The sequence below is a fragment of the Calonectris borealis genome, chromosome 2, assembly GCF_964195595.1.
Source record: "Calonectris borealis chromosome 2, bCalBor7.hap1.2, whole genome shotgun sequence".
NCBI classification, from domain to species: domain Eukaryota; kingdom Metazoa; phylum Chordata; class Aves; order Procellariiformes; family Procellariidae; genus Calonectris; species Calonectris borealis.
The window spans coordinates 31,364,615-31,392,062 of record NC_134313.1 but is presented as its reverse complement, the minus strand read 5'-3'; the positions used below and the strand labels follow the sequence as shown (position 1 = coordinate 31,392,062).

Sequence of the window (27,448 nt, the reverse complement as noted above, 5' to 3'; positions counted from 1 at the left end):
CTCCCTCCTTCCCTCCCTCCCCCCATAATATATCCAATATTCTTACTTGCAATAGGTATGTAAAATTTTATAGGGGTTTGTCAAGGAATGATGTTAGTGAGATAAAATAGATTTTAATGACTGCTGATTAAAGAAATTAACATGAATATTGAATATTCTCTATAAAATATTAATACCAATGCAAGATAAATCTACGCTGTAGGACATTTCACCCCCAGAAGGACACTTCCAATGTTTAAAATTGTATGCAATACTACAAAAGTATTAATGTTGTCACTGTTGCTAAAAAGTAATTCAAAAGGAGATAAATTATATTATGGCCTTATTTTTTTTTTTTGATAAACATTTTAATGTTTGTTGATTCTTGAACCTTAAACACACTAAGTCACAGAAAAGCTCAACCACTAAAGCAAGGATTGAATCTTGATATTTGCAAAAGTTCAGCTATTAACTGAGGCTGGATAACAGAAGGGCAGAGATAAATTGTTTGGAAATGCCAAAGAGACCACCACGTGTTTTAGGTCAGAGACTGACCACATGTTATAGTGCTGCATTTTGTCAGTCTAAGGACCAATACCATGATGTTTGATATTTGCCAGAATGTCCAAATATCCTAGCAATTCATTTTTTACAGGCTGTACTTTTTACTGTGGGTTTTATTGTGGAGACAGACTTCACTGTCCAACCACATGTCTGTTTAGGTCATGTCTTTCTTGGAAGGATTTGTAATTATCAAATGTGTACTATGCATCTTACTGTACTAACTGTATTATTGTAAATAGTAAAAATTAAGATTTGGCATTTAATGGTGCTTAGAATAAGCTGCCAATGATGGGAATTTTCTTATTTAAAAATCTTTCTCCACAGAATTAGTCTTTTGTTATCACATAGATCTAATACAGAGTGTTGATTATTTCCTGGTTCAGCTCTAGACACAATCTCAAACTGAATTTGTGGTTTTTTGGGGGAAATGAAAATGTGTTTCTTTTTTCCTAACATTTTCTTTGTAAAAATGATAAATACATAGAAGTTTGATATTAAATCTCTCTATATATAACTAACACGGTTCTAATCTATTTTCAGAAAGCATTCAGATTTCTTTAAAGATTTTCAGTTTTCCTGTTTCTGTTTTTCCTCAGTAGACCTTAATTCTTCCTAAAGTCACTGCGAGTAATATTTAGTTCATTCAAATATACAGACTTTTTCTATTTGCTTAAAAGAAGGAAATGTTTTATTTACAAAAGGAAAGAAAATAACTCCAAGATAAAAGCATATAAATATGTAGAAGCTCCTGAAAGTATTACTAAACTTGTTGAAGGCAAATTTTTTAAAAGTGAAACTAAATATAGATCTTACTAAAACATAATCCCCAAACCATCAATGTAAATCTTTCCTAATCTCTTTTAAAGAGATTTATCTGAGATTTTAATTCTAGCAGAATTGTTACATGTTGGCCTCATTGGTCTATTCAGCATAGGAAAATGCATAAGGATAATTTCAGAGACAAATTTTTGGTATTCAGTAGAAATTTAACTGGGCTGATGAGTTCCAATCAGTCTTTTAAAATGAGAAACAGTTGTACGACTAAGAAGATGCTGAAGTGAATCGCTCTCAAAATCCCTTTAAATAGCTTAGGTCCTCAAGTCTCTGTATGTCCCAAACTGTTTTGCAGTTTGACCAAAAAGCTGTCTCTTCAAAGACAAATTTTGCATTTTGCTGTGAAGAGTCATTGGTAAAATGCATAAGCAGCATTGGGAACAGAGGTCCAATAAGACTATCATGGTCCCTTCTTGCCCTCACCCCCCAAAGAAATGCCTGGGAGTTACTGGGATGTACAACTGGACAACTTACTCCCTTTCCCTTTGCTTCAGGTCCTGTGCTCTTCCCTGCACTGGGACAGAGCCCATCTCTAAAAAGGATCGTTGTCTTCACTATTCTGGTGTTAGTCACAGGGCCCTAGGAGGAACATCTCCTATGAAATGGGAGATGTGGGTTCAAACGTTCATCTTATGGACTGAAGACAAGTTTCACGGCCACAAGGCAGTGCTTTGTCATGCTGATGCTTAACAGAACTTTGTCAGAAAATGCTGGAAAAGTGAAGGAAGCCAGAGCTTAAAATCTGCCCCCCTCTTCAGCACTTAAATTGTCTGGTTTAGACTTACCCCATGTGTGTGCTGGACAATAGGAATTTCATTTTAGCCATTTACATTTTCATTCCTATTTAACATGTTAGAAATCTTAATGTTTATAACAGGTTTGCAAACTTTACTATTCGAACAGAGATCTATGTAGTAATGGAAAAGATCTTTTATGTTCAAGTATACCAAGACTTAAACTAATCAGTTCTGAGTAGAATAATTAAATCAGCTACAGCATAAAACAATGCTGTATATAATGAATTGTATTGAATAAATATATATAATGAAGTGTATTGACAGCTAGATGCTATTCGTAAAGCATTTCTTAAAAGATATGTTTGACATATAGAGGATATTTATTACCAAAAAGGGTCACTGCAATAATAGGAAATTAAAGGCTGCAAGGAAATGAAATTATTTTAGATATGTTTCTCTCACTATTTCATTTATTTTTGTGGTTGTATGAGTTACAATGTTTGTGATTTTGCTGATAGCTCAGAGAAGATATGTATAATTTGGTACTCACAGATGCAGATTGTAAGCAAGGTGTAAAACTTACCGTAAGTTCTTTCTCATTGTAATGAAGATCCCATGTATCTTTGATTTTTATGAAATATTCACAATAGTATTGTACGTCAACCAGTAAGGCAATCAAATCTCAATTATTCACATGTTAATATTATTCTCACCCTTTGAATTTCTGCAGCACATTTTCCTGACTGCTTATTTGAATATGAGAGAACCCACCAGACAACTACTTTTCTTTGTGTTATAAAAATATTGTAAATTTGTATTGAAAAGAACAACTACAGGAGAGAAACACTCAACGTCCTATTCAAAGTCTATTTAAATTAGTGCATAGTAAAACTGGACAAAAATAAAATGAGAATTTTTTAATAAATAAAAATTAGAAAGGAATTTTTTAGTAAATAATTTTTTATTTATTTTTAATAAATAAAAAATTTAAAAAAGGAATAGTTCACTAAATCCCATGTTAAATGTCTAAACAATAGAGGAAATACAGAGTGTAGTATTCTGGTGTTTTGAAAACAGCTGTGATGGCAATAATTAAAGAGTTTTGTTGTGTATAATTTTCATGCAAGTCTTCTCTGGCAGAAGATTTTCTGTAGATTTTGTGCCCCTGTCATTTTTATTAGTGTGTTCATTGTGCCCAAATGTACCAACTGAGATCAATTGTTGTGTTAGAAGCTGTATAAAAATACATTGAGAGACAGTTCTTTTAGTCAAAAAAATGCAAGTCTGAAGTCTAAAAAGTGGAAACAGAGGCACAGAAAAGTGTCTTACTGAGAGCCATGTCACAGGCTAGTGGAAGAGACAGGTTTACCAGCCAAGTCTACTGCTTTCTAGACCAGTGGTCCTTCTTGTGAGACACTACCTCTGTGATTTTAGTAAAATCAGTTCAGCTACACAGCTGATAAACATACACAGACAACGTTAACAATATATAAGGACAGATACAGCTTTTTTGCTGGATCTTCACAAAGATGAACACAATACTGTCCATGTAAAGTTTTCCCAGCAGAAGTGGTATTTGTTCACTGAAGCAGTGTGCGCATTTTGGCAGCAGCAGGGGATACCTGTGGTTCCCCATTCACCATCTACTTGACTGCATTAACTTTTACCTTTATGCATGGCCACTCTGCCATGTTACCTCTTCAGTTTGGGTCTTTAAGCTAACACGGTTATGCTATTGTCACTTTGACTCCTGTGTAAATACAGGTATATCTAAGACAGGTTTAAACTTGCTAGTTCTCAGATAATATCTGCAGTTTACTTTATGCCAACATGGAACTCAATGTGCATTATATTTATGTTTTGTAGGTGGTTTGTCTTCAAACTATTATGGTTCCAAGCATGCTATTATGACTGTTCACAATCTTCAGGTTAAATATATATAGACATGACTTCAACATGCATGATCTGCACAGCAATCTAGAAATATACAGTATTGAGTCTGTCATATGATAAAGTTAAGAGGCTTTTGGTCAAGGTAGTTTTCCTGGTTTTCCATGATGAAATTTGTGCATGTATACAGTATCTTGTGTTTCCAGAATGTATTTAAAATGGATAAACTTACAAGAAAACATATTTTTTCTTGTTTTCTACAGTGTTTTCTCTAAATGTTGTAATATGAAGCTGTCATGTTAAGTCGTTAAGCAAGTGAAAGCTATTTGACTGATAGGTCCACTGCATGCATTCTTTTAATAAAGCAGGCCATTTGCTAGGACTCGGGAGGACTGCCCACACACCTCCATTGTGTGTTCTTACCTGAAGGGTGGGGTTTGGATCCTGTGTGATGGAGATGGTCAAATTGCTCAAGGCTGCAGCTGTGGCCATTTTGTTCACCAGGAATTGTGCAGAGTTCAGTAACAATGGTTTATTTTTTCATCAATTTAGCTTAATATATGGTAGATATTAATTTAAAATATGAATCTTCTGCTAGTTAGCATCAAGCTTTAGGTGTCCAGAATAGAGGTCATTATTCCTTTTCATCTTGACAAATGAACTGAGCTTTAACTGTGAGCAGTATTTAACTGGATTCTCTTCTTGCCTGAGCTTTTACTGTTATATGATCAAAACTATGAACAGGTTAAAAAATAGTAACATAATTCTTAGCTGTAAGAGATGGCCTATATTTGACTGCTGTCTAAATGACCTCCTTCTTACAAAATAAGTTTTCACTATTTAGACGTATGCATATTTTTGATATTTCTGTTGTCTAATATAGCTAAAGAAAACCCAGCAGTGACATGGGACAACTTTTTTCATTTCACCTTCATCTGAGTAAACTGATATAAATGGAGGGACCTGCTGGCACATAGAATTTGCATACATATTAAGAAAATCAGGTGCACTTCAGAAGCGTGAGGCTAGATGAACACAAAGAGTGTTGGGTTTTTTTTTCTTTTGCCAAATCTTTCCCAGGAATAATGTGGGTATTTCCATTTGAGATATGCCAAGATGCATTTAGACTTGTGACCTCAGAGGAAAGAGCAAAGCAGCAAGAAAATCTGTGTTCCTATAATTAAGGAAGTTTGTTTTCATACTTTTTAATTCTAGGAACATAAGCCACTTGTGCTTCCCCTGTCTTTTCTCTTTTCTTTTTTTGTACTGAATTAATAGGGAAAATTGTTCTGACAGAACCATATTGATTGCAGTAAAGAACTGTGTGTTACCTGCCCTGCACTCCTCACAATGGCCAATGATATTTAACTGGTGAGAAATGTGCTCTGTCTGACACTTACCAAACAAAAGCAGAGTTGTCTTTCATTTTTAGAGTTTGTTCTCTACATGGCCTTGAATGTTCATTTCTTTGACATAAGATAATGATTCATTCTCTTGCTTTGCAGTTTCTAGATGGCTAGGTACTTAAAAAGTCCATACTGAATTTTTAAGCAGAAATCCACATATGACTACAGTAAAGGTCCACTATTACCGCATTGTATTAAGAGATGTATTGGTATATTTTATATCTATAAAAATAAGAAGTTTTAATTTGATTTATGAACAGTATTTTAAAATGTACTACCTTGGTTTTATTGATAATAATTTTTAGAAAGTATAACTCTTCTGAGTCTAGATTCATCCTAAGTGAAAAATGAAAAGTGAATTATTGCTGGAAAAATCATCCCAAGTCAGGGGTAACTGTATGCTTTGAAACATAATTCTCTTTGTTCTCTCTTTAAGGGTTAAAGCCAAGTGATCCAACCATGACCGGCAAAACACAGACCAGCAACGTCACCAATAAGAACGACCCAAAGTCCATCAATTCCAGAGTCTTCATCGGCAATTTGAACACAGCCATTGTCAAAAAAGGTGACATCGAAGCAATCTTTGCAAAGTATGGGAAAATAGTTGGCTGCTCAGTGCACAAAGGTTATGCGTTTGTACAGTACATGAGCGAGAGGCACGCGAGGGCTGCAGTGGCAGGAGAGAATGCCAGGATCATCGCAGGGCAGCCACTAGGTAAGGGCTTGTTCATATCATTGAAATATTGTTTTTTCTTTCCTTTCTATTTGAAATATCATCTGTTGCTTGTGCTGTGGGGACTAGTAAGTTTGTTTTGCCATTGCTCCATCTAAGCGTATTTCCAGGATGTTGGATCTGGCAGAATTTTCAAAGCATTAGATGTTATCTAGATATTACAAAATGTTTAGTGCTAGAAACTGCTGATTTATTAAATACATCACTTCTGACTGCTTTATACTTCTCTGTGTAACCTCATTGTAGTGAACATGATTACTCATGTGAGGAAAATATAAGTATTTTCTCTTAGACTCTAGTTAGTAAATTTAATGTAATATAACAAGACTCGTCTAACAGATGTAGTTATCTTGCATTTAATGAATCTAAAATAGTATCCAGCCCAGTGGTGTGTCAGATTTTATATAGAAGCAAAAGAATGAGTTTTGTTAGTCCTTGAAATTCTACCAAATCAAACTGTAATGCTGTTATTAATTTAAAGAAGTTTATTATTAAAAACTTAGGCTGAAGTTATTCCCACATAATGTTGTGGACACTGTTCATCTGAACTCCGAATTAAAAAAAAAGTGTAACATTTTGTTTTCTAGTGCTTTGTCATGAACGCTTATTGTTTCTTATTGCAAGTGTTACATCTAAAAGCTATTTGTGATTAAATATGGAAGCTGTCAATGATAAAATCATCCGGAGTACAGTACTAACCCCATCTGTGATATATATTATAATAATAATGGACAGTACAGCAAGATGTTTGGTAGGAGCCAGAGATCTTTCACTAGACCTCTGCTATGTAGCTCAGATCCAAACCCATATATGTAATGGCTATGTCAGGAAAAGGTGAAGTGTAGCTAGTGCTTTGACTGTAAGAAGTCATAAAGAATGGATATGGCTTATTCATTTTCAATTTCTCAGGCTGTGGAAATCTGTTTTTCTGATTATTTATAGAAATTGAGGTATTTGTGTTAGATGGGTTCTTGTTTTGTCACAGTTGCTCAACAGTAATTTTAAGTTTTATAACCCCGTATTTGGGGCTCAAAAGAAAAACAGATTAAAGAAATCCAATTATATTTTAGGGGAGATTACTTTACAACTTTTTTAGGAAAAGTTATATATATGAGTGAAATAAAAGAACTCTAGTGATAAAGCAAGACAGCAAAGTCAGTCTGTGGAATGGCATTATTAGAAGATGTTTCCTGGAGCGGTGGTCTCCGAGCAATAGGCCATGTAATGCCATCAGTACATTATTTACAGCTCCTTGCACACTGCTCTGACCAGATTTTTTAAACTGTATTTTCCTAAGGCAATAGACCTGTTATTACTATGACTACTGTTGCTAGTCTCTTTTAGTATTTCTTGTGGCATCTATAATATGCCAAGTGCTTTGTACAAGGAGATGCCCTTGCTCTACTCAGAGTACATTTGTGCTTTGTATAGAAGGTAAGTGAGGTTGTTGTAAAAGAAATTAAGGGATCAATAATTACTTGAATTGTTCAAATCTTTTAGTAATAATAGAAAGTTTATTCAATACTAAGTTTCAGCTGTTTAATCTTAAAATACTTTGATTATTCTGTAAAGTCTTGTGATGGCATATTTCATGCCTCAATTCCTGATGTATCAAGGAATATAAAGAATAAGCAAGGTGAAATTTTCTTTTAGCTGTTCCAAACCTCATTTACTCTTTCTGTATACGAAATACAGTTGTCATCGGTATTGTTTGACAAAGAAAACCACTTTGTAAAAGTGGTACTTTGTGGAGTCATAGAAACATAGAATGGTTTGGGTTGGAAGGAACCTTAAAGATCATCTAGTTCCAATCCCCCCTGCCATGGGCAGGGACACCTTCCACTAGACCAGGTTGCTCAAAGCCCCATCCAATCTGGCCTTGAACACTTCCAGGGATGGGGCATCTACAGCTTCTCTGGGTAACCTGTTCCAGTGCCTCACCACCCTCATAGTGAAGAATTTCTTCCTTATATCTAATCTAAATCTATCGTCTTTCAGTTTAAAGCCATTAGCCCTTGTAAAAAGAAGTCGCTTTCCAGCTTTCTTATAGGCCCCCTTCAGGTACCGGCAGGCTGCTATAAGGTTTCCCCAGAGCCTTCTTTTCTCCAGGCTGAACAACCCCAAATCCCTCAGCCTGTCTTTGCAGGAGAGGTGCTCCAGCACTCTGATCATCTGAGCCCTCCTCTGGACTCGCTGCAACAGATCCATGTCCTTCTTATGTTGGGGTCCCAGAGCTGAACGCAGTACTCCAGGTGGGGTCTCATGAAAGCGGAGTAGAGGGGAGAGAATCACCTTCTTCAACCTGCTAGCCGCGCTTCTTTTGATGCAGCCCAGGATACAGTTGGCTTTCTGGGCTGCAAGCGCACATTGCTAGGTCGTGTTGTGCTTCTCATCAACCAACACCCCCAAGTCCTTCTCCTCAGGGCTGCTCTCAACCTGTTCTCCACCCAGCCTGTATTTGTGCTTGGGATTGCCCCGACCTACGTGCAGGACCTTGCACTTGGCCTTGTTGAACTTCATGAGGTTCGCATGGGCCCACCTCTCATGCCTGTCAAGCTCCCTCTGGATGGCATCCCTTCCCTCCAGCATGCCGACTGCACCACACAGCTTGGTATTGTCAGCAAACTTGCTGAGGGTGCACTCAATCCCACTGTCCATGTCACCGACAAAGATATTAAACAGCGCTGGTCCTGATACCGACCCCTGAGGAATGCCACTTGTCACTGGTCTCTGTTTGGACATCGAGCCATTGACTGCAACTCGTTGAGTGTGACCATCCAGCCAATTATCCGCCAAGTGGTCCGTCTGTCAAATCTATGTCTTTCCTATTTAGAGACAAGGATGTCATGCGGGACCGTGTCAAATGCTTTGCACAAGTCCAGGTAGATGCCCTCAGTTGTTCTTCCCTTATCCACCAACACTGTAACCCTGTCGTAGAAGGCCACCAAATTTGTCAGGCATGATTTGCCCTTAGTGAAGCTGTCACCAATCACCTCTTTATTTTCCATGTCCCTTAGCATAGTTTCCAGGAGGATCTGCTCCATGATCTTCGCAGGCACAAAGGCGAGACTGACTGGCCTATAGTTCCCTGGGTCTTCCTTTTTTCCATTTTTAAAAATAGGGGTTATATTTCCCCTTTTCCAGTCAGTGGGAACTTCACCGGACTGCCGCAACTTCTCGAATATGGTGGATAGTGGCTTAGCAACTTCATCTGCTAGTTCCCTCAGGACCCACAGATGCATCTCATTGGGTCTCATGGACGTGGGCACCTTCAGGTTCCTTAGATGGTCTCAAACCTGACCTTCTTCTACAGTGGGCGGTTCTTCATTCTCCCAGTCCCTGCCTTTGCCTTCTGCAACTTGGGCAACTTCTCGTTAGACAAGCTGTTTCTATTAATTCTTTTTATTAGTAGTAGACATTAACAGTCACCTCAAAATAATGAGCTGATAGATAAAATTTGCTTGACATTATGATCCAGAAGAATAACTTATGTGAAAATTGTGCATTTGAATGGAAGGAAATAACAGGTAGATTCATTACTGTGAAACTACTCAATGAAAAAAGACTTTGTTCTCTGTCCTGAGAGCCTTGCATTTTGTAATAAACAGAACACATAATTATATATCAACAGTCAAGGTATGGAAAGGGAACAAGAAAAGCTTTTACAGATGTACAAATAAACTTGGTTAGCATGGCTGAATTTTCTTTTAAATGGAATTAGAATATATTAGTAATATAATGAGGGCTGGATGGTAATCTGTTTTGGAAAGCTGTTTGAACAAAGGAATATTTGAAAAAGATTATCCCGTAGTATATGCCTGATACTACTGTAGACTCTATAGTACTCAGTACCTCACAAAAGAAGGAATTATTTAATTTAGACTGCATTATTAATCTAAATTAGTTCTTTCACAGTTTTGGCAAACTGCCCATTTACGTTAGCTCCTGGTTTTTATGGAGTTCTGCCATTCAAAATTATGATATTCTCTACAGCAGCTTTACCTGTGAATCAGAAACTGCTCGCATGTATGTAACTGAAATTAAAAATTGAACTTGTAAATTCCTATAGCTGTATACAGTGCTGCACAATTCACTGAAGACCCTGCTGCAATTCCCATCCAGTTGTAGGTAATGGAATCATATTAATGGTGTGCATTAGAGTCCTGGCTAAATGTTCCTTTTGAGGTGGAGTCCCAAAGTGTTAGGTTCCATAGGTACATAACAAGGCATTTTATTTAACAGATTCCTCAGAAGTACAAATCTAAAGCATTGGTAGTGCCCTCAGTCTTGCTAGCTTCCTGTGGGTGATTATAATTGGCCTGCTGGTCTCCTCTCAAGCTCCTACCAATATGTTTGGTGGCCAGTGATGTGTAATGGCTATGCCGTGGATATTGTAACTTCAGAGAAGTGGATTTCACGAGCTGTGTGGTTATTTCCAAATTTTCTGTTCCATGAAGTGCAACGTGCTCTGAAAAGCTGTGGGGAAAAGATCATAAAGAAACACAAAAAAACATATTTAAGAAATGTATTGGCATTGTTGTGAAGTTCAGTGTAGTTTCTTGAAGTGATATTATATCTTCATGGGAATAGCATGTTTTCCTGGCCCACAGCAGGGCAGGGACAGATCAGTATTGGGTACAGGAGTCTGCTTCACAATGACTATTTTGTGAATTGCTTCAGGCTGGAGCCAAGAAAATGTTCAAGTTGGTCTAGGACAAAACTACAAGTTATATTCCCAGTTGTGGGAACACACCTACATAATCCCCTCCGCTGTATGACCTCAAATATTTTTCATCCATTTAAACGCATTTACAAGTTAGAGAACATTTGCCCATATTCACCTCCTTGCCACATAGGCCAAAGAGATGGGGTGAAGAGCAATTATTCTGAGGAAATACCGAGTCTGTCCATCAGGGTGATTTCACCCCTCTGTGGTGAGAGAAGGACTAGAGACCTGCTTGCTCCAAAGCAAATGGTGCAAGTCCCTCATTGCAGCTGTGGACTGAGGAGCGAGCTGCAGCAAGAATGAAACTTCTGGGTACATGATGGAGAATAACTTTTTTATGCATTCCAATACATGTGAATTCTGTGAAGCCAAATACCACGTAAAAGGCATTTAATGTTCCGCAACTTTATGTTATATATTCCTGTTTACCTTATGCATTTGGCAAATATATGTAACAGCTTCCATCTAAAATTCTGGTACAGCTATCGTAGCAACTTCTACATCATAATGTCCCTTTGATTTGCTTGGTTTATAGTTCATAGCCTTATATTTTATAGCTATATGACCTAATTTTTTTCCTCTTTCACACACATTTTTAAACCAGCATAATTCCTTTAACCTCAGAATATGTTTTGATTTTACACCAGGGTAAGAGCCGAGCCACCTCACAGGCACCTTGAGAAAATAAGTTAAATGCTGCAAGGGTAGTAGCTTTAGTCTCTTCTGTTGTTTTCTTTAAGACACCATGGAATTTCATTCTTGGATGGTGAGAAAAAGGAAAAGATTACAGTACCAAGAGTACGAAAGACACTGTAGTTCTTCAGTTGTGCCCTTTTTAACTAATAAATTAGCTCCACTGTAGCTTCAATCCTGTTTTGTTGCTGTAAGTATTATTCACGTATGTCTGCCTTCAGGTCTAAATTAGATGCAGTCTCCGAGTACCAAGTGAGTGTATATTGACATGTAGCCTAAGGTAAGGTGATAGTTGCAGATAATTATTTTGGGTGACATATTCTATTGCACATCCTTTTGAGAAGCACAGAAGCCCTGCAGGAGCTTTCTAAATGATGACTAGTAGAAAACATCCAAGGAGATGAGCAGGTAATAAAGAGAGCCTTTAGAGAGGCTCAACATATACCTTTGCTGTAAATTGAATTGATGTGACAATAGGGCTGTTTTTCCTTTTGTTTCCCTTGCCTCTACTCAAAACAGATCTTCTCTATTTTATATTTGTAATGTCTAGCAACACTGAGAGACTTAACTACGTATTTGCAGAACTAGGACTTTCCAGAATGAATCAATTCTTCACCTCAGTCTGAAAACCAGACAACGTTAATTATGTTATGAATGTTTGTACTTAAAAAGAATGAATACTTATGCTGCTTTAGTGAACTCATTTATAAAAAATGCACTTTGGCTTGAAAAATGACACATCTATACAAATTTCCTTGGTGACTTTAAACCAATGGTACACTAAGAAAGGAATTTCAAAACTGAATTAGTGATTGTTCAGTTTTAACTTTGCTATCAGCCTTCAGTCAGTAACATGCAAGTACAACAATGCTAGAAGACATTCATTTGTACGACATAACTCATGCCTTATTGAAGCAATCCTGTTACTCTTACCCACCTACCTCTAGCTACCATAATAGCAAGATATGCCTGTGCAGGATAACAGGAAAGCAATGCTATCTTGTTTTAAAGTGTATAGTGGATGAGCGACTGGAAAGGTTTTTGATTTTTCTTCTGGCATGTCTATAAAGATTGGAGTTTTAATGTGAGTGAAAACATTCCAGCCAAGGACAATGACTGCCTTAGAGAAACCCCAGAGATTGTACTGATACAATGAAAAAGTGGGAATGTTTTGGTATTTTAACGAGACATTAAAAATAACATATATTACATACAAATAATAATTAATTATATATTCAAACTATATTTCAAATCTTACACTTTTAAGAGATTGGATAGTGCATGTTCACATTACTGGACCAGAAAGGGCAATACACTTCATAGAAATTTCTTTGGTCGGTTGTAACTTTTGGAGACGCACATTCTAATGTTTTGTACTTACCAGCATTACACCATGAGTAAATAATCTGAGAGCTGTGACTCAGCAATATGCATGTAATTATCTATCCAAGTGAGCCTTAGACAGCAAGGTATTTAAGTCTCGATAAGTCGTAATAACTATATATTGTATGGTTATCAACACTTAAATGTTGTTGTACCTCAAAGAATATTATACTCTTCCAGTGTAATAATCCACTTTTTTCTGAATAGTGTTTAAGCAAAAGTGAAAACACACATGTGAAATGCTGTATAAGGAATTATCATTTTCATGTAAGTTTAAAAAAAAAAATGTTTAAATAAGCAAAACCTTGAATCAGCAAAAATTATTTATCCATAAACCTATCCACAAACCTATAGAACCTGTGAGATGCTATAAATGTTGGCTTATTGTGGGGATGACTTTTAAATTTGCTGAACTCATATAACTATTTGCTGAATACTTCCTCAATCAAGATCAATTACTATTGTAAAATAACTGTCAACATCAGAGCCAGGTTTCAAGAAAGTTTATTTGATCCAATATTTTTTGTGTTGAACAAAACATAAAGTAATGATAAAGAATAAATTTCAATACTAAGTGGTCTTCTTACAAAAGCAAACAAACAAACAAAACCCATAAGAATTGTGTATATTAGTCACGATGAAAGTAATGCCTTTGATGTCTCAAGAACATAGAGTGAAACTAAGGATATCAACTTGTGCTGTCTTTATTAAAGTCTTTCCTACTAAATCACATCTTAGTCAATGACCTCATCATCCAGCCCTCAGACATGAACAGAATATTACAGAACTTCTCAATAATTATTAATTAATCTTCCACAGCTTAGTTTAGAGGTTGTTAGATTTTACCCACTAGAACTGACTCTTTAATCCTATTTCATTCTGTTCCTATATTTGCAAACCAGTGTAATCCTGTCTCAGCCTACTCCTGCATGCAGGAACAGGGACCCTGTCTAAAACTATTACATAGGTCTCCTTGACTCCTACCCATGCCCTTGTGGTCTTGGTGCAGCCTGTGTAACGGCAGACACTAGTGTCAAGTCTCACTGTAGGGGACCTTGGTTACAATCACAGATCATTGCTCATGGTGTTGTCTGAAAAGCAGATTCGTGCCCGGCGTGCAAGTAACCAATTCCACACGCTCAGGAGAGATATTGTTTTATTCAGGCCTGGGTGCTCGGTGGACTTGCCACAAATCAAGCACACCTGGTCTAGTCACCTTTCTGTTTATATCCATGCTTCTCATACATATTTTAAATTTCTCTTTTACATATTCATTACATTTCCGAGAACTAATTATAGTATTACATCATCTTAAACACATGCGCACTAAAGCCTTTAGGGTCTCCTTGAGGGTCTCAGGTGGTCTCTGGTGGTCGTCAGGGTAGTGAACTCTTCATGAACTTATTTCCTCTTTACCTTATAGGGTCGCAGTTTGTCCCTGAGCCATGCTTGGACCACGTTTGTTTATAGTTTCCAAGGTTATTCTTCACTAGAGTCTAACAATGCTTCCAGGATACACAATTTAGACTAGTTACAATTCTACACACCTGCAAACACAACACCTGCTAGTTACCTAACTTCTAAGCAACAAGTCTTCATTGTTTAGAATTACAGAAGCAAACAGTAGAATTACAGAAGCGAACAATATAGAATTCACAACAAACTAAACTACCTATCACCATAGTGTTCTTATATTAAAACATATACATCTTGATCTCCTCCAATCAAACACCCACTCACTAACTTCATCATTCTGGTTTCTTATTAACTGTTTTTTTTAACCCAGTTCTGGACGAGGGCTATACACAGGACAATTACACTTTGAGGATTAATGTTGATCATGATTAACATTAACAATTCCCCCCTTTGAGACTTATGATGTTAGGCATCATGAGTCTCATAATACTTATTTTCTACAAAAAGATACAAATTGAACCATAGAACATGTAATCATAACTAAAATAACAATCAATACCACAAACAAAAATAATTGTCTAAGCTAATTTAAATTTGGAAGCCACGAGAATAACCAAGAAAAATCTAATCTTTCCCGTTCTTTAAACCCATATGACAAATCTTTTAATTGTTGGATTTTCTTCTCCACTAACTGTGAATTATCACTTAAATTAAAACAACACATTCCTTTAAATTCTTCACAGCCATGATTATGTCTTAAAAGTAAATAGTCAATTGCAGCCCTGTTTTCAAGTGTGGCTTCTCTTATTTGTGTCATTTCCATACCAATAGCTGAAAGTGCTTGGGAGGTATAATTTATGTCTTTTACTAAAGCACAAGTAATCCATTTTATGGTGTCATAATTCATAGCTACTCCAACTCTGGGTGCTAGGATAGCTGCAGCTGACATCTCCCTTGAACTGTATAAAGTGACTTGCGAGTCACAATCCTCTGATATCTGATGTACACTCCTTTTAGTTCGTCCACCATGTTCTAAGTCCTTTTTGTCTATCAGCAGCAGAGCTATCCTCCCTATTGAACACGGACCTCCGGTCACATTCGCTGGAATATAGGAATATGCTATTCGTCCACATAACAAAAACCATCCAAGGGGTAATTTAGTATGAGCCCATGCATAACTCTGAAGTTGAGTGGAGTTACATCTCAAAGGAGGTTGTAAACGTGTTAAATTTTCACATTTAGAAATGCAATTTATAAATTTAACACAATGCCCAGCTGGAAGTATTCCTCGCACCTTGACTCTTAACATCCCTCTCTCCTTGAATCTAGTTGTTTTTCCCAAACTATAAATGCTATGATAAGTTAACTTAATGTCAAAACTTTGAAACATTGTGTAATTCTTCATCAATTCCAATGGGGTTGGTACTCGTACCAAAGAAGAACTATACATCCCTCCCACAGAATTCTCAGCTGTAATACAAAAGGAGGACATGTTGGTTACTTCTTGGGCTAAAAGTTCTCAGATATTTTGATTTCTATCCCATTTTGGTAACAAAAATTGAGAATCAATCTGACTGATTGTTATTATTAACAACAACACATTCCACATCTTCCCTCTTTCTCTAATTTAATTCTGTTCAAAAATCAAATTATTACACTAATTTAGCAGCATCTCCAGTATCTCATTGAACACACTGTAAAGTTAACTTCAATGGTTCCTTAAATACAGATGTCCACAGTCCAGGTGGAATTTTCTTAATCCTCGTATAATGAATCCAAGAATCTATTCCTTCTAGTTTCACAGCAGTGTTTGTTGTTAACAGCACCTGGAAAGGTCCTTTCCACTTTTCTCCAAGAGGGTCGTCCTTCCACGTTCACAAATAAACTTGATCCCCTGGACTAAATGAGTGTACTGGAAATTCAAGAGGTAAAGGTGTCTTCAAAAGGACACACTTATGCAAAGAATTCAACACCTTACTTGAAGATAAAAGATATTCAGTCAATACGTTTTCTCCTATTACATGCATTTGTTCTGATCCTCCTGTCAAATTAACAGTATAAGGTTTTCCATATAAAATTTCAAATGGACTCACTTTTTCTTTAGCTCTAGGGGTTACCTTAATCCTCAACAGGGCAAGTGGTAAGGCTTCGATCCACTTCAATTGAGCTTCCTAACATATTTTAGAAATTTGTCTTTTCAATGTTTGATTCACCCTTTCCATCTGCCCACTAGATTGAGGTCTCCAAGGGGTATGGAGATCCCACTTAATCCCTGATGTCTTACTCAGGTTTTTAACAACCTCTGCTACAAAATGTGGATCTCTGTCTGAGGATATTCCTAAAGGGACTCCAAACCTTGGAATTATTTCTTTCAACAAATGTTTCACGACCTTTTTTGCCTTGTTGGTTCGACACGGGAAAGCTTCCGGCCATCCAGAGAAGGTATCTACCAATACCAATAGATATCGGTATTGGTTACATCGCGGTAACTCTGAAAAATCTATTTGCCCATACTCACCGGGAGTTATGCCTCTCTTTACCTCTCCGGGAGGGGGTCGGATTTGTATTTTCGGATTGTTCCTAAGACAAATCTCATATTTATTAGCAATCAATAACATTTTGGTTCCTATCGCATATCATTTTACAGATTCCACCATTGCCTCTGCTCCCATATGTGTTTCAGCATAGGTTTTGACCATTAATTTCTTCATAATTTCAGGGGTTACTATACATTGTCCATGTGAAGTTATCCACCACTCTTGATCATTCTTCTTACAATGTAATAGCATAGCTAATTTATTCTCTTTCTCATTATAATTTGAGGATTCCACCTGAATTTCTTTTGATGGACTTAAAACATAAATCATAGTATTTAATGCTACATGTTTAGCAGCCTCATCTGCTTTTCGATTTCCTTGTATTACTTTTGAGTCCCCTTTTTGATGAGCCTTACAATGAATCACCGCAACTTCTTTAGGTTTCTGTACTGCTTCCAACAAATTCAAAATATCTGTTCCATATTTTATAGGGGTACCACTAGCAGATAAAAGTCCTCGCTCCTTCCATATTGCTCCATGAGCATGCACGACTCCAAAAGCATATTTAGAATCTATATAGATGTTGACTCTTTTACCTTTAGCCAAATTTAAGGCTTTTGTCAGGGCTATAATTTCTGCTTTCTGGGTGGATGTATTTGGAGGTAATGCTTTTACTTCTTGATCTTCAGTTAAAGCTACCACGGCATAGCCAGCCCTCCTTTCTCCTTTTACAACAAAGCTGCTTCCACCAGTAAATAATTCTTCATCCGGAGTTTGGAGAGGGACATCTTTCAGATCTAGCCTGCTGGCATATACCTGTTTAATAACTTGTAAACAATCATGGTTAAGATCACTCTCTTTTTCACTTGGCATTAAAGAGGCAGGATTTAAAATTGTACTCACTTTCAAAATGATGTCGTCTTGTTCCACTAACAAAGCCTGATATTGTAACAAATGACTAGGGGTTAGCCAATGATGTCCTTTTTGTTCCAGTACTGCAAGTACCGCATGCGGGACGTGAACCGTTATTTTCTGTCCCAATGTCAATTTTCTAGCTTCTTCAGTGATGAGAACTGTTGCCGCAACTGTCCGCAAGCAGCTAGACCATCCTGAGCTTACTTTATCTAATTGTTTGGAAAAGTAAGCCACTGGTCTTTTCCAGTCTCCCAAAAGTTGAGTCAAAACCTCCATAGCTACATGTCTCTTCTCATGAACAAATAGCTCAAAGGGTTTGGTCAGATTTGGAAGTCCTAAAGTTGGAGCTTTCACTAAAGTCTGTTTAATGTCATCAAAACTTTTTCGGCACTCTGGAGTCCATTTTAACAATTTTTCAGGGCCTTTGGTTGCCTCATACAGTGGTTTTGCCATCAAACCATAATTTGGAATCCAAAGGCGACACCATCCAGCCATTCCTAGAAATCCTCTCAACTCTCTTTTGGATTGAGGGGGTGCCATCCTGCAAATGGCTTCTTTTCTACCATTTCTCAGTCTTCGCTGTCCTTGGGAAATCTCAAGTTACAAATAAATTACAGTTTGTTTTGCAATTTGTGCTTTCTTCTCTGACATCCTATACCCGGCCATTCCCAAAAAATTTAGGAGGCTAACAGTCTTTTCCTTGCAGATCTCAATAGTATCTGCTCCCAATAGGATGTCATCAACATACTGAAGGAGGGTGATTTGATCTTCCTTACCGGACCATTGTTCCAGTTCCTTATTCAGAGCTGCTCCAAAGATGGTTGGGCTATTTTTAAACCCTTCTGGCAGCACGGTTCAGCAGAGCTGAGTCCTCCTCCCAGTCGACGGATCTTCCCATTCAAAAGCAAAAATCTTTTGAATGTTTTCTTCCAGAGGTATACAAAAGAAAACATCTTTCAAATCTATAACAGAGAAATATGCATTTGATTCATTAATAGTTGTTAGCAGCATATATGGATTAGGGACTACTGGATGAATGTCCACCACTAACTGGTTTATTGCTCTTAGATCTTGAACCAGCCTATATCCTTGGTTATGTGGCTTTTTCACTGGAAGGATAGGAGTATTATAATCAGATTGACATTCTCTTAAAAGTCCATATTTAAGAAAATTATTTATTATTGGTTCCAAACCTTTTCTGGCTTCTATACTAATAGGATATTGTTTCTTTCTTACCAGTCGAACTCCTGTTTTCAATTTAACTTTTACCAGTTCCACATTTTTCGCTCTTCCTGGTTTCTCTGTTGCCCAAACAAAAGGGTAAACTGCATCTTTAATCTCTTCTGGAATTTCTTCAGATTCATCTGTGTTTGTCTGTAATAAATAAACTTGGGCTTGCCAGGCATTAGCTTCAGGAAAATAAACTTGGATTCTTCCTTTTTTAAAGTTAATTTGTGCTCCCAATTTATTCAATAAATCCCGTCCTAAGAGAGGCATGGTGCATTCCGGTATATATAAAAATTCATGCATCAATGTTTTTCCTCCAATTTTACATTTTAAAGGTTTCAAAAAAGGCCTTATCTCCTTCTTTCCCGTGACCCCAACAATAGATACATTAAATTTACTCATTGGTCCTTTACATGTATTTATAACAGAATATTTTGCTCCAGTATCTACTAAAAAAATCGACTACTTCATCTCCCAGCTTTACTGGAACCAGGGGCTCAGCTGGGAAAATATCATTTTCTACCCCCAGTCCCCATCATTCAGAATCTCCTCCCATCATAAGTAAATCAGCTGCAGGTGGTATCTGCTGTGACTGAGTCACGACTGCTTCTTTGTTCTCTGGACACTCACTTTTCCAGTGTCCCTGTTTCTTACATACAGCACATTGATTAAATCCTAATGGGGTATATTGTTTAAACATATCTCTACCTCTTCTACCTTTTCCTCTCAAATACCCTCTACCTCTACCTCTCAAATATCTTCTGCCTCTTCCTCCAGCTGATCCTTGGGCATTTACAAAAGCAGCTGCTAGAATAGCAGCTTTTTGTTTCCTGTTTTTTATTTTTTCTTTTTCCTGATTTTTCTTTTCCTCCTCTTTCCTATTATTATACAACTTATAAGCAATTTCAATTAACTGTGATATAGTCATTCCTGTAATCCCATCCACTTTCTGCAATTTCTTTCGAATATCTGGAGCAGCTTACCCTACAAACAAAGTAGTAAATACTGCTCTATTCTCATCACTCTCAGGATCTAAGTCTGTCCATTTCCTAGCTGCCTCACATAATCGTTCATAAAAGGTGGATGGGTCCTCTGTTTTTCCTTGAATTATTTGAGTCAATTTTGCCAAATTCTTTGGGCGGGATATTCCATTCTTTACTCCATACAAAATTAATTGTTGATACTGTTTAATCATCAATTTCCCATCATTACTGTTGGGATTCCAATTTGGGTCTTGAGTTGGCATAAAATGAGCAGGACCTTCTCTTGCATTTATTCTCTCATTTTCCATATTTGCTTTTTCTAATACTACCCTCTTTTCTTCAGGAATAAACAAATTATTCAAAAGAATTTGAATCTTGCCAATCTGGATTATGATTTTCAATAATTGTTCGAAAAGATCTATACACCTTTTCAGGATTCTCTCTATATGATCCTGCTAACTCCTTCCAATTCATTAAATCAGAAGTTGTAAATGGTACTTTCACAAATACTGGCTCCCCCCTTGGGCCTACTGCCTGCCGAAGGGGTGCTAACAATACAGATCCTTGCTGGGTTCTAGTCCTGCCAGCTATCGGACTAAAAGTATTGCTTCCTCTTGCTTCGGTTTCAGAAGTTTCATTTTTATTTGGTGGTACTAACATTTGTGTATCCTCCTCTTCTTCTCCTAGTTTTAAACACCGTTTTCCTATGCTACAAGCAGAACAACAATGCGCTTTTGGTTCCTTATTTTCCATCATCATCATCATTACATTAGAATCTGAATCTAAAAGTTTACATTTTTTCTGAATTTCATGATCATTTCTCAAAGAAAAAAAAAAATCTACTTAAGGTACCTCATCCCATTTTCCTTGTCTTTTACAAAATAACATTAATTGTAAAATAGTATTATATTGCAAGGTTCCCAATTCTGGCCATTTTTCCTCATCTTCTAATTTATACATTGGCCACCATCTAGTACAATATTCAATTAATTTATCCTTTCTCAAAGGATCACCCCCAAATTTTCCCCAATGTTTAATGATGCATCCTAAGGGGGAACAAGGTGTTACTTTTGATGGTTGAGCTCCCATATCTTTACCAAAAAAGAACGTTCTTTACCACAACTTCATATACGCCAGTCATCACTGTCAAACGCATATGAATATACCGGTTTACCCCTGGCACCTACAACTTCATATACTCCAGTTGTCACTGTCAAACACATATGAATATACCTCTTTACCTGTGGCCACAATTCCTTACCAAATGCATGCACAATTTTATACCCCAAAACAATATCTCATTTACCTTAGCATTGCACCGTTGCGTCGCTCACCTGCTCTGGTTGGGGAGAATACTCACGGAGTCCCCGATCAAAAGGTCAGTGCGTGCTGGAGTCCAGAGAGCAGGGTCTCCCCACCGAGAGCCGGCAAGTCGATCCGGGCAAGGCTTCACAGCTGTCCCATCTGGGGTGCCAAAAACTGTTGTCCGAAAAGCGGATTTGTGCCCGGCATGCAAGTAACCAATTCCACACGCTCAGGAGAGATATTGTTTTATTCAGGCCTGGGTGCTCGGTGGACTTGCCACAAATCAAGCACACCTGGTCTAGTCACCTTTCTGTTTATATCCATGCTTCTCATACATATTTTAAATTTCTCTTTTACATATTCATTACATTTCCGAGAACTAATTATAGTATTACATCATCTTAAACACATGCGCACTAAAGCCTTTAGGGTCTCCTTGAGGGTCTCAGGTGGTCTCTGGTGGTCGTCAGGGTAGTGAACTCTTCATGAACTTATTTCCTCTTTACCTTATAGGGTCGCAGTTTGTCCCTGAGCCATGCTTGGACCACGTTTGTTTATAGTTTCCAAGGTTATTCTTCACTAGAGTCTAACAATGCTTCCAGGATACACAATTTAGACTAGTTACAATTCTACACACCTGCAAACACAACACCTGCTAGTTACCTAACTTCTAAGCAACAAGTCTTCATTGTTTAGAATTACAGAAGCAAACAGTAGAATTACAGAAGCGAACAGTAGAATTACAGAAGCGAACAATATAGAATTCACAACAAACTAAACTACCTATCACCATAGTGTTCTTATATTAAAACATATACATCTTGATCTCCTCCAATCAAACACCCACTCACTAACTTCATCATTCTGGTTTCTAATTAACTGGTTTTTTTTAACCCAGTTCTGGGCGAGGGCTATACACAGGACAATAACACTTTGAGGATTAATGTTGATTATGATTAATGTTAACAATTCTCATAATGGATAATTTCCATATGTCCATTTCCATTGCACACTTTGGTGTCTCCCAATACTTTTATACCTTCTATTATTGCATCAGTAAGGTTCATTGTAGCTATAGTCTATACAGCCATAGTGTTGTCCGAAAAGCGGATTCGTGCCCGGCGTGCAAGTAACCAATTCCACACGCTCAGGAGAGATATTGTTTTATTCAGGCCTGGGTGCTCGGTGGACTTGCCACAAATCAAGCACACACGGTCTAATCACCTTTCTGTTTATATCCATGCTTCTCATACATATTTTAAGTTTCCTTGTTACATATTCATTACATTTCCGAGAACTAATTATAATATTGCATCATCTTAAACACATGCGCACTAAAGCCTTTAGGGTCTTCTTGGGGGTCTTGGGTGGTCTCTGGTGGTCGGCAGGGCAGTGAACTCTTCATGAACTTATTTCCTCTTTACCTTATAGGGTCGCAATTTGTCCCTGAGCCATGCTTGGACCACGTCTGTTTATAGTTTCCATAGCTAAAATTAATTATCACTACTTCTAAAACACACACCTGTTAGTTACCTAACTTCTAAGCAACAAGTCTTCATTGTTTAAAATTACAGAAGCGAGCAATATAGAATCCACAACAAACTAAACTATCTATCACCATAGTGTTCTTAAATTAAAACATATACATCTTGATCTCCTCCAATCAAACACCCACTCGCTAGCTTCATCATTCTGGTTTCTTATTAACTGGTCTTTTAACCCAGTTCTGGGTGAGGGCTATACACAGGATGATAACATTTTGAAGATTAATGTTGATTAAGATTAACATTAACAATAGCAGCAGACTATGCTACAGCAGTATAACCCAGTGTCCCGATCTGATGTCGGAGGAGGTTTCGATATGATCCCAACAGTGAGATTAAGACACAAACGACGTCAAATGCCGTATACCCAAAACAGCAACTTTTAATATCAAAAGTAGAAAATTAGTAGCGATAGGATAGAACAGAATAAAAAGACAAGAAGTCAAGCAGGCATTCAGGATAGGGTTGCAAGAATAGTCACCACCATGGATCTGCGGAGTCCCGGAGGTCCAAGTCTCTCGGTGTTCTGGCAGTGGGCAGTCGCGCCGGGGTCCTCTTGGCAGTCCCTTTTATTCTCATTCGAGGGCTGCAGTTTCCATGGCAACGACACGTCTCCGCATTCCTGAGTCTTGACCGCCCAAGCACGTGCCAGCCAGAGATCTTTCACACCTTGCAGCCGTTCTCAGCAGCCAAAGGAATCCTCGCCCAGATCTACAATTCAGTCTTTCACACCTTGCCAGCCGGAGATCTCTGTGGCCTTGCAGCCATTCTTACAATACTCACAGTCAAAGGAACCGCCCAGATCTTTCACACCTTGCAGCTGATCTTATCATATTCAGCAGCCAAAGGAATCCTCGCCCAGATAAGCAGTCTTTGAGACAAAAGTTCTACAATTCAGTCTTTCACACCCAGTTGTCTTTCCTTATGTTTCTGAACTTGAAAAGATTATTAACTCTTGTTGTCACTCCATAATCCTGTTTGTTGTGGGAGTTTTTAATCAGTATTTTCTCATTCTATAGTCACATTGACATGAACCACTTCAAGTACTATGCATGCATCTAAAGCAACTCATATAACGGAAGAAAGGGTTATTTTTAACAATCATCACTCTATCCGTGGTTCAGGGCAGGACACCATTGCACAATTGATGTATGCCTGTTCCAGGGGGGCAAGCTGAGTGTTTCACCACATAACAAAAATCTATATTTTAATGGAATAAGCCATTTAATTAGATCGAGAATACCTAGAATAAGAATGAATGAGTTTTACTCCCTATATCTTACAAAATGTTCTATTTCCCTCTTAGTGGGACTTGGTCACTCTAACTTATTATGAAAACTGAAATTACAATTTAGAACTCACTTTCTGGCAGAACTAAAAGTTTTTCATGTTCAGAAAAGTACCAAGTGTATATTAAGAAAATAGTTTAACTACAGATGAACTCATGAGAGCAAAGCTTTACTTTTTGATTGCTTGAGGCCACCTCCTCTGAAATTCTTCATATATTCCTAAACCATCTTAAACTAAAATTTGCAAAGTTGTGCCTGGTACAAAGCTTTGTACTCTGAACAGCCTTATGTCAGCTCATGCAAATATTAAGTATTTCCTCCATCCTAATGCCAAGAATAATGATCTGATTGCTTGCCATCAGCAAATGTTATTGTAAGAAAAAATTTCCTTCAAGGCTGTATACAGACGAATATTAGGATTCACTTAGTCTTCTGCGTGGCTGACGCGCAGAAACAAACTCTATAACTCGCAAAGAGTTATAAAGCAGGTATGTTTATTACAGCGCCAGGTGCAAGGGGGATTGCTCCTAACTTGCACACCGGATCATGAAACAAGCATCCATTTATTACACAAAACATGCATATTCATTACGGTAGGTTGGGTTATTACAATTAATAGGCGTAACTATGATGTCATCCTCAGGTACTCAGTATCATAAATCTCCTTCTGGCGCTTGCGCACTGCCATCGGGTGGTCGTCTGTTGGGGTCTTTTGGATGAAGGCTCACAGTCTTCTTCACCATGTATTTTCACCTTTGGCCCAGAATGCTGAGTTGGCTGAGTTCCAAATCGCAAAACCCGGTCTCAGCCAGATGACTGCTTCTTGTAGACAATGGAGTTCCTGTTATCTATGCAATTCTTGCTTGCACCCAGGTTGCAGCGTCTTGCCTTACTCTTCAGTGTGTTTACAACAGCATCTATCTTATCTAAGTTGCTAAGCTGCAAATAGGTCACCTTATCTTTTATCATCCTATTCTTCAATTCATGGCCAGCTCATGTGTAAGATCATGGACAAGTGTTATTATGGGATCTTTCTGTGTCCTCTGCTGCTTGACATGTCTGTATATAGCATAAGGTCTCGTCTGCATTTAATGCTACTTTTTTCATCATTTCATCCTTGGGTTTCATAACGCGCTACACTTTAAATCCCTCAAATCTGCTTGCAACAAATATTTACATGTTCATGGGTCTGATATATCCATTGTAATTTTGTAAGTGCTTTTCAAAACCTTGGGACAATGTTACTTCAAAGTTCCCAGTACTTCAGCCTTTACTCCATGCATATCTTGATGAGATTATTTTTTTAGCAAACAATATCCAGTAGTTCCTTCTTGATTTGAACATAACTATGTTTTATTTCTGTTGCAGCTCTATAAGAAGTTACAAGAATTGTTTTCCTTTGTGGCAGAAAAAATCCTGTACCTTTTCTTAAATATGTTTGCTTTGATTAGTGACTGCTGTAAGATTTGTATAGCTATTCCATAATGTTTCATTCTGAACTGTCATAGCATCACACAGGGATAAAACCACTGTCATGATAGGTTTTCTCATAATGTTTGTCTCAGTGTCTCATGTGGGATGTACTGTATAAAAAGAAGAATTATGTCTAGGATGCTCTGCAATTTTTGGTTTTGTTGTTCTAGGAGGTCTCATGTCATCTACAGCTTCACTTCTTTGCTTGATCTAGCTTGATTCAATTTGATAGACTATCTTCCATGCATTTGGCTTCTTTCACAGAAAGAATCTTATCTGGACTGAGTTTGATATTTTCTTCTTGATCATTTGACAACACTTTCTTCACTATCTCATCTTGTACTGCTGGAGTTGTGCTGCTAATATCATGTCACTTGGTTTTGTCTGTATGCTTGCTGTCTCTCCATGTTTTCTCATTCTTTTGTTAAAACATTTCACTTGTTGACCTTGTTCCAAAAGGCGTATGGAGAAATTAGTATCTGCTCCAGAGTGTATGGAAAGTGCACAGGTCAGATGATTTCTCATCTAAATCTGACTTCCCAATATTTATCTTTCTAATCTGTAATTGGAAGTATGGGGTTTCTTTTTACCAGGTATTCAGCGCTGAATGGGTGACAGGACAGATTAATGATATTTTAATGTATTGCGGAATCCAGGCAAATCCCAGTCCTGCTATTTGTCTTTTGGACTATGACTGTTAAACTCATGAAATAGCTTTCCCTCCCAAGACATCACTCAGCTATTTGGAGGAGAAAGTATAGCAAATATTCCTCCTACCAGAATACTGATGTAGCAGACAAAAATCCTGCACCCAATCATAGTCTCAGTTCATGGAGGCAGCTCTTTAGTGTGATGAACTTTTAGGATCACTCTTCCTCTCTTTCTTTCTCTTCTTAACAGCAAGGTCAGCTAAAATGCAAATGTTCTTTTTTTGTTTAGCTTAACTGAGACAAGAAATGCTTGTGAAGGCATATTTGTTATCTCAGATATGATTTCATGTCTTAAGGTTGCTTTCATTTCACACCTAAGGAAAATAAAGCAGAGGAAATCTATTTCTTTCTCATCAAGGGTCCATCTCAGGTTTCACACTTAATCTTACAATTCTTTTAAGGATAGTAACTTCATCAGCAAAACCGTGTAAATCATGTATATGGGGGGAAAAAATAATACTAACAACTTATTAATAACTCAATTATTTTTCAGCACTTCATACAGACAAAGTGAAATTCACAGGTAAAAAAAGGGAGATATGACAAATGAGGTGCTCAAATTCTATACTACTGCTCCTCCCTCCTCCAGAAGAAAATTTAGTATTACTGAGCTCCGCCATGCTAAAGAAGTTCTGAGTAAAAGTAATTTTCTAGGTATTTTAGTGACTCAGAACTGAACACTGTTGATCATTACAACTGTTTAAGTGACTGACTTTAGTCTCGTCTGGAAAATTCATGGCAGGTGAATCAGACCATTTTTTTCATGGCAAGACTTGTCATTTTCAAAAGGCCTACTGAAAAAGGTTAGTCTGGGTTTGAGTATAAAGCTGGATATTTCCAGTTCTATTCTAAGTTGTGTAAAGTGCCTCTATACCTTGCAGAATACCTCATATTACTTGGTATTACACACTAGAGCTAGCTAAAACTTGTCTCTGAGCTAGCAGTGAAGCTATCCCGCTTAATGTTTCTTAACCAGCCTGATGACAGTTAGCTTCCTTTATGCCCCACTTTGTTGCACACCACAGACATCTTTTATTACACTTTAAAAAAAAATTTAAAAAGGACATATTTTATTTTATGTATCTATGAAAGCTGGACAGAACT

General features: G+C 37.4%; 1 protein-coding gene across 5 annotated transcripts in view; it reads left to right on the top strand.

Annotated features, from left to right (window-relative positions):
• RALYL (RALY RNA binding protein like) overlaps positions 1-27,448 on the top strand; it is a 427,011-nt gene that overhangs the window by 189,959 nt on the left and 209,604 nt on the right. For all 5 annotated transcript variants that reach the window (XM_075141585.1, XM_075141584.1, XM_075141582.1 and 2 more), the window contains one exon: positions 5,847-6,125. In XM_075141585.1, coding sequence (XP_074997686.1) covers positions 5,870-6,125 — 256 coding nt within the window. In that variant the 5' untranslated portion in view covers positions 5,847-5,869. The remainder of the gene's footprint in view (positions 1-5,846; positions 6,126-27,448) is intronic.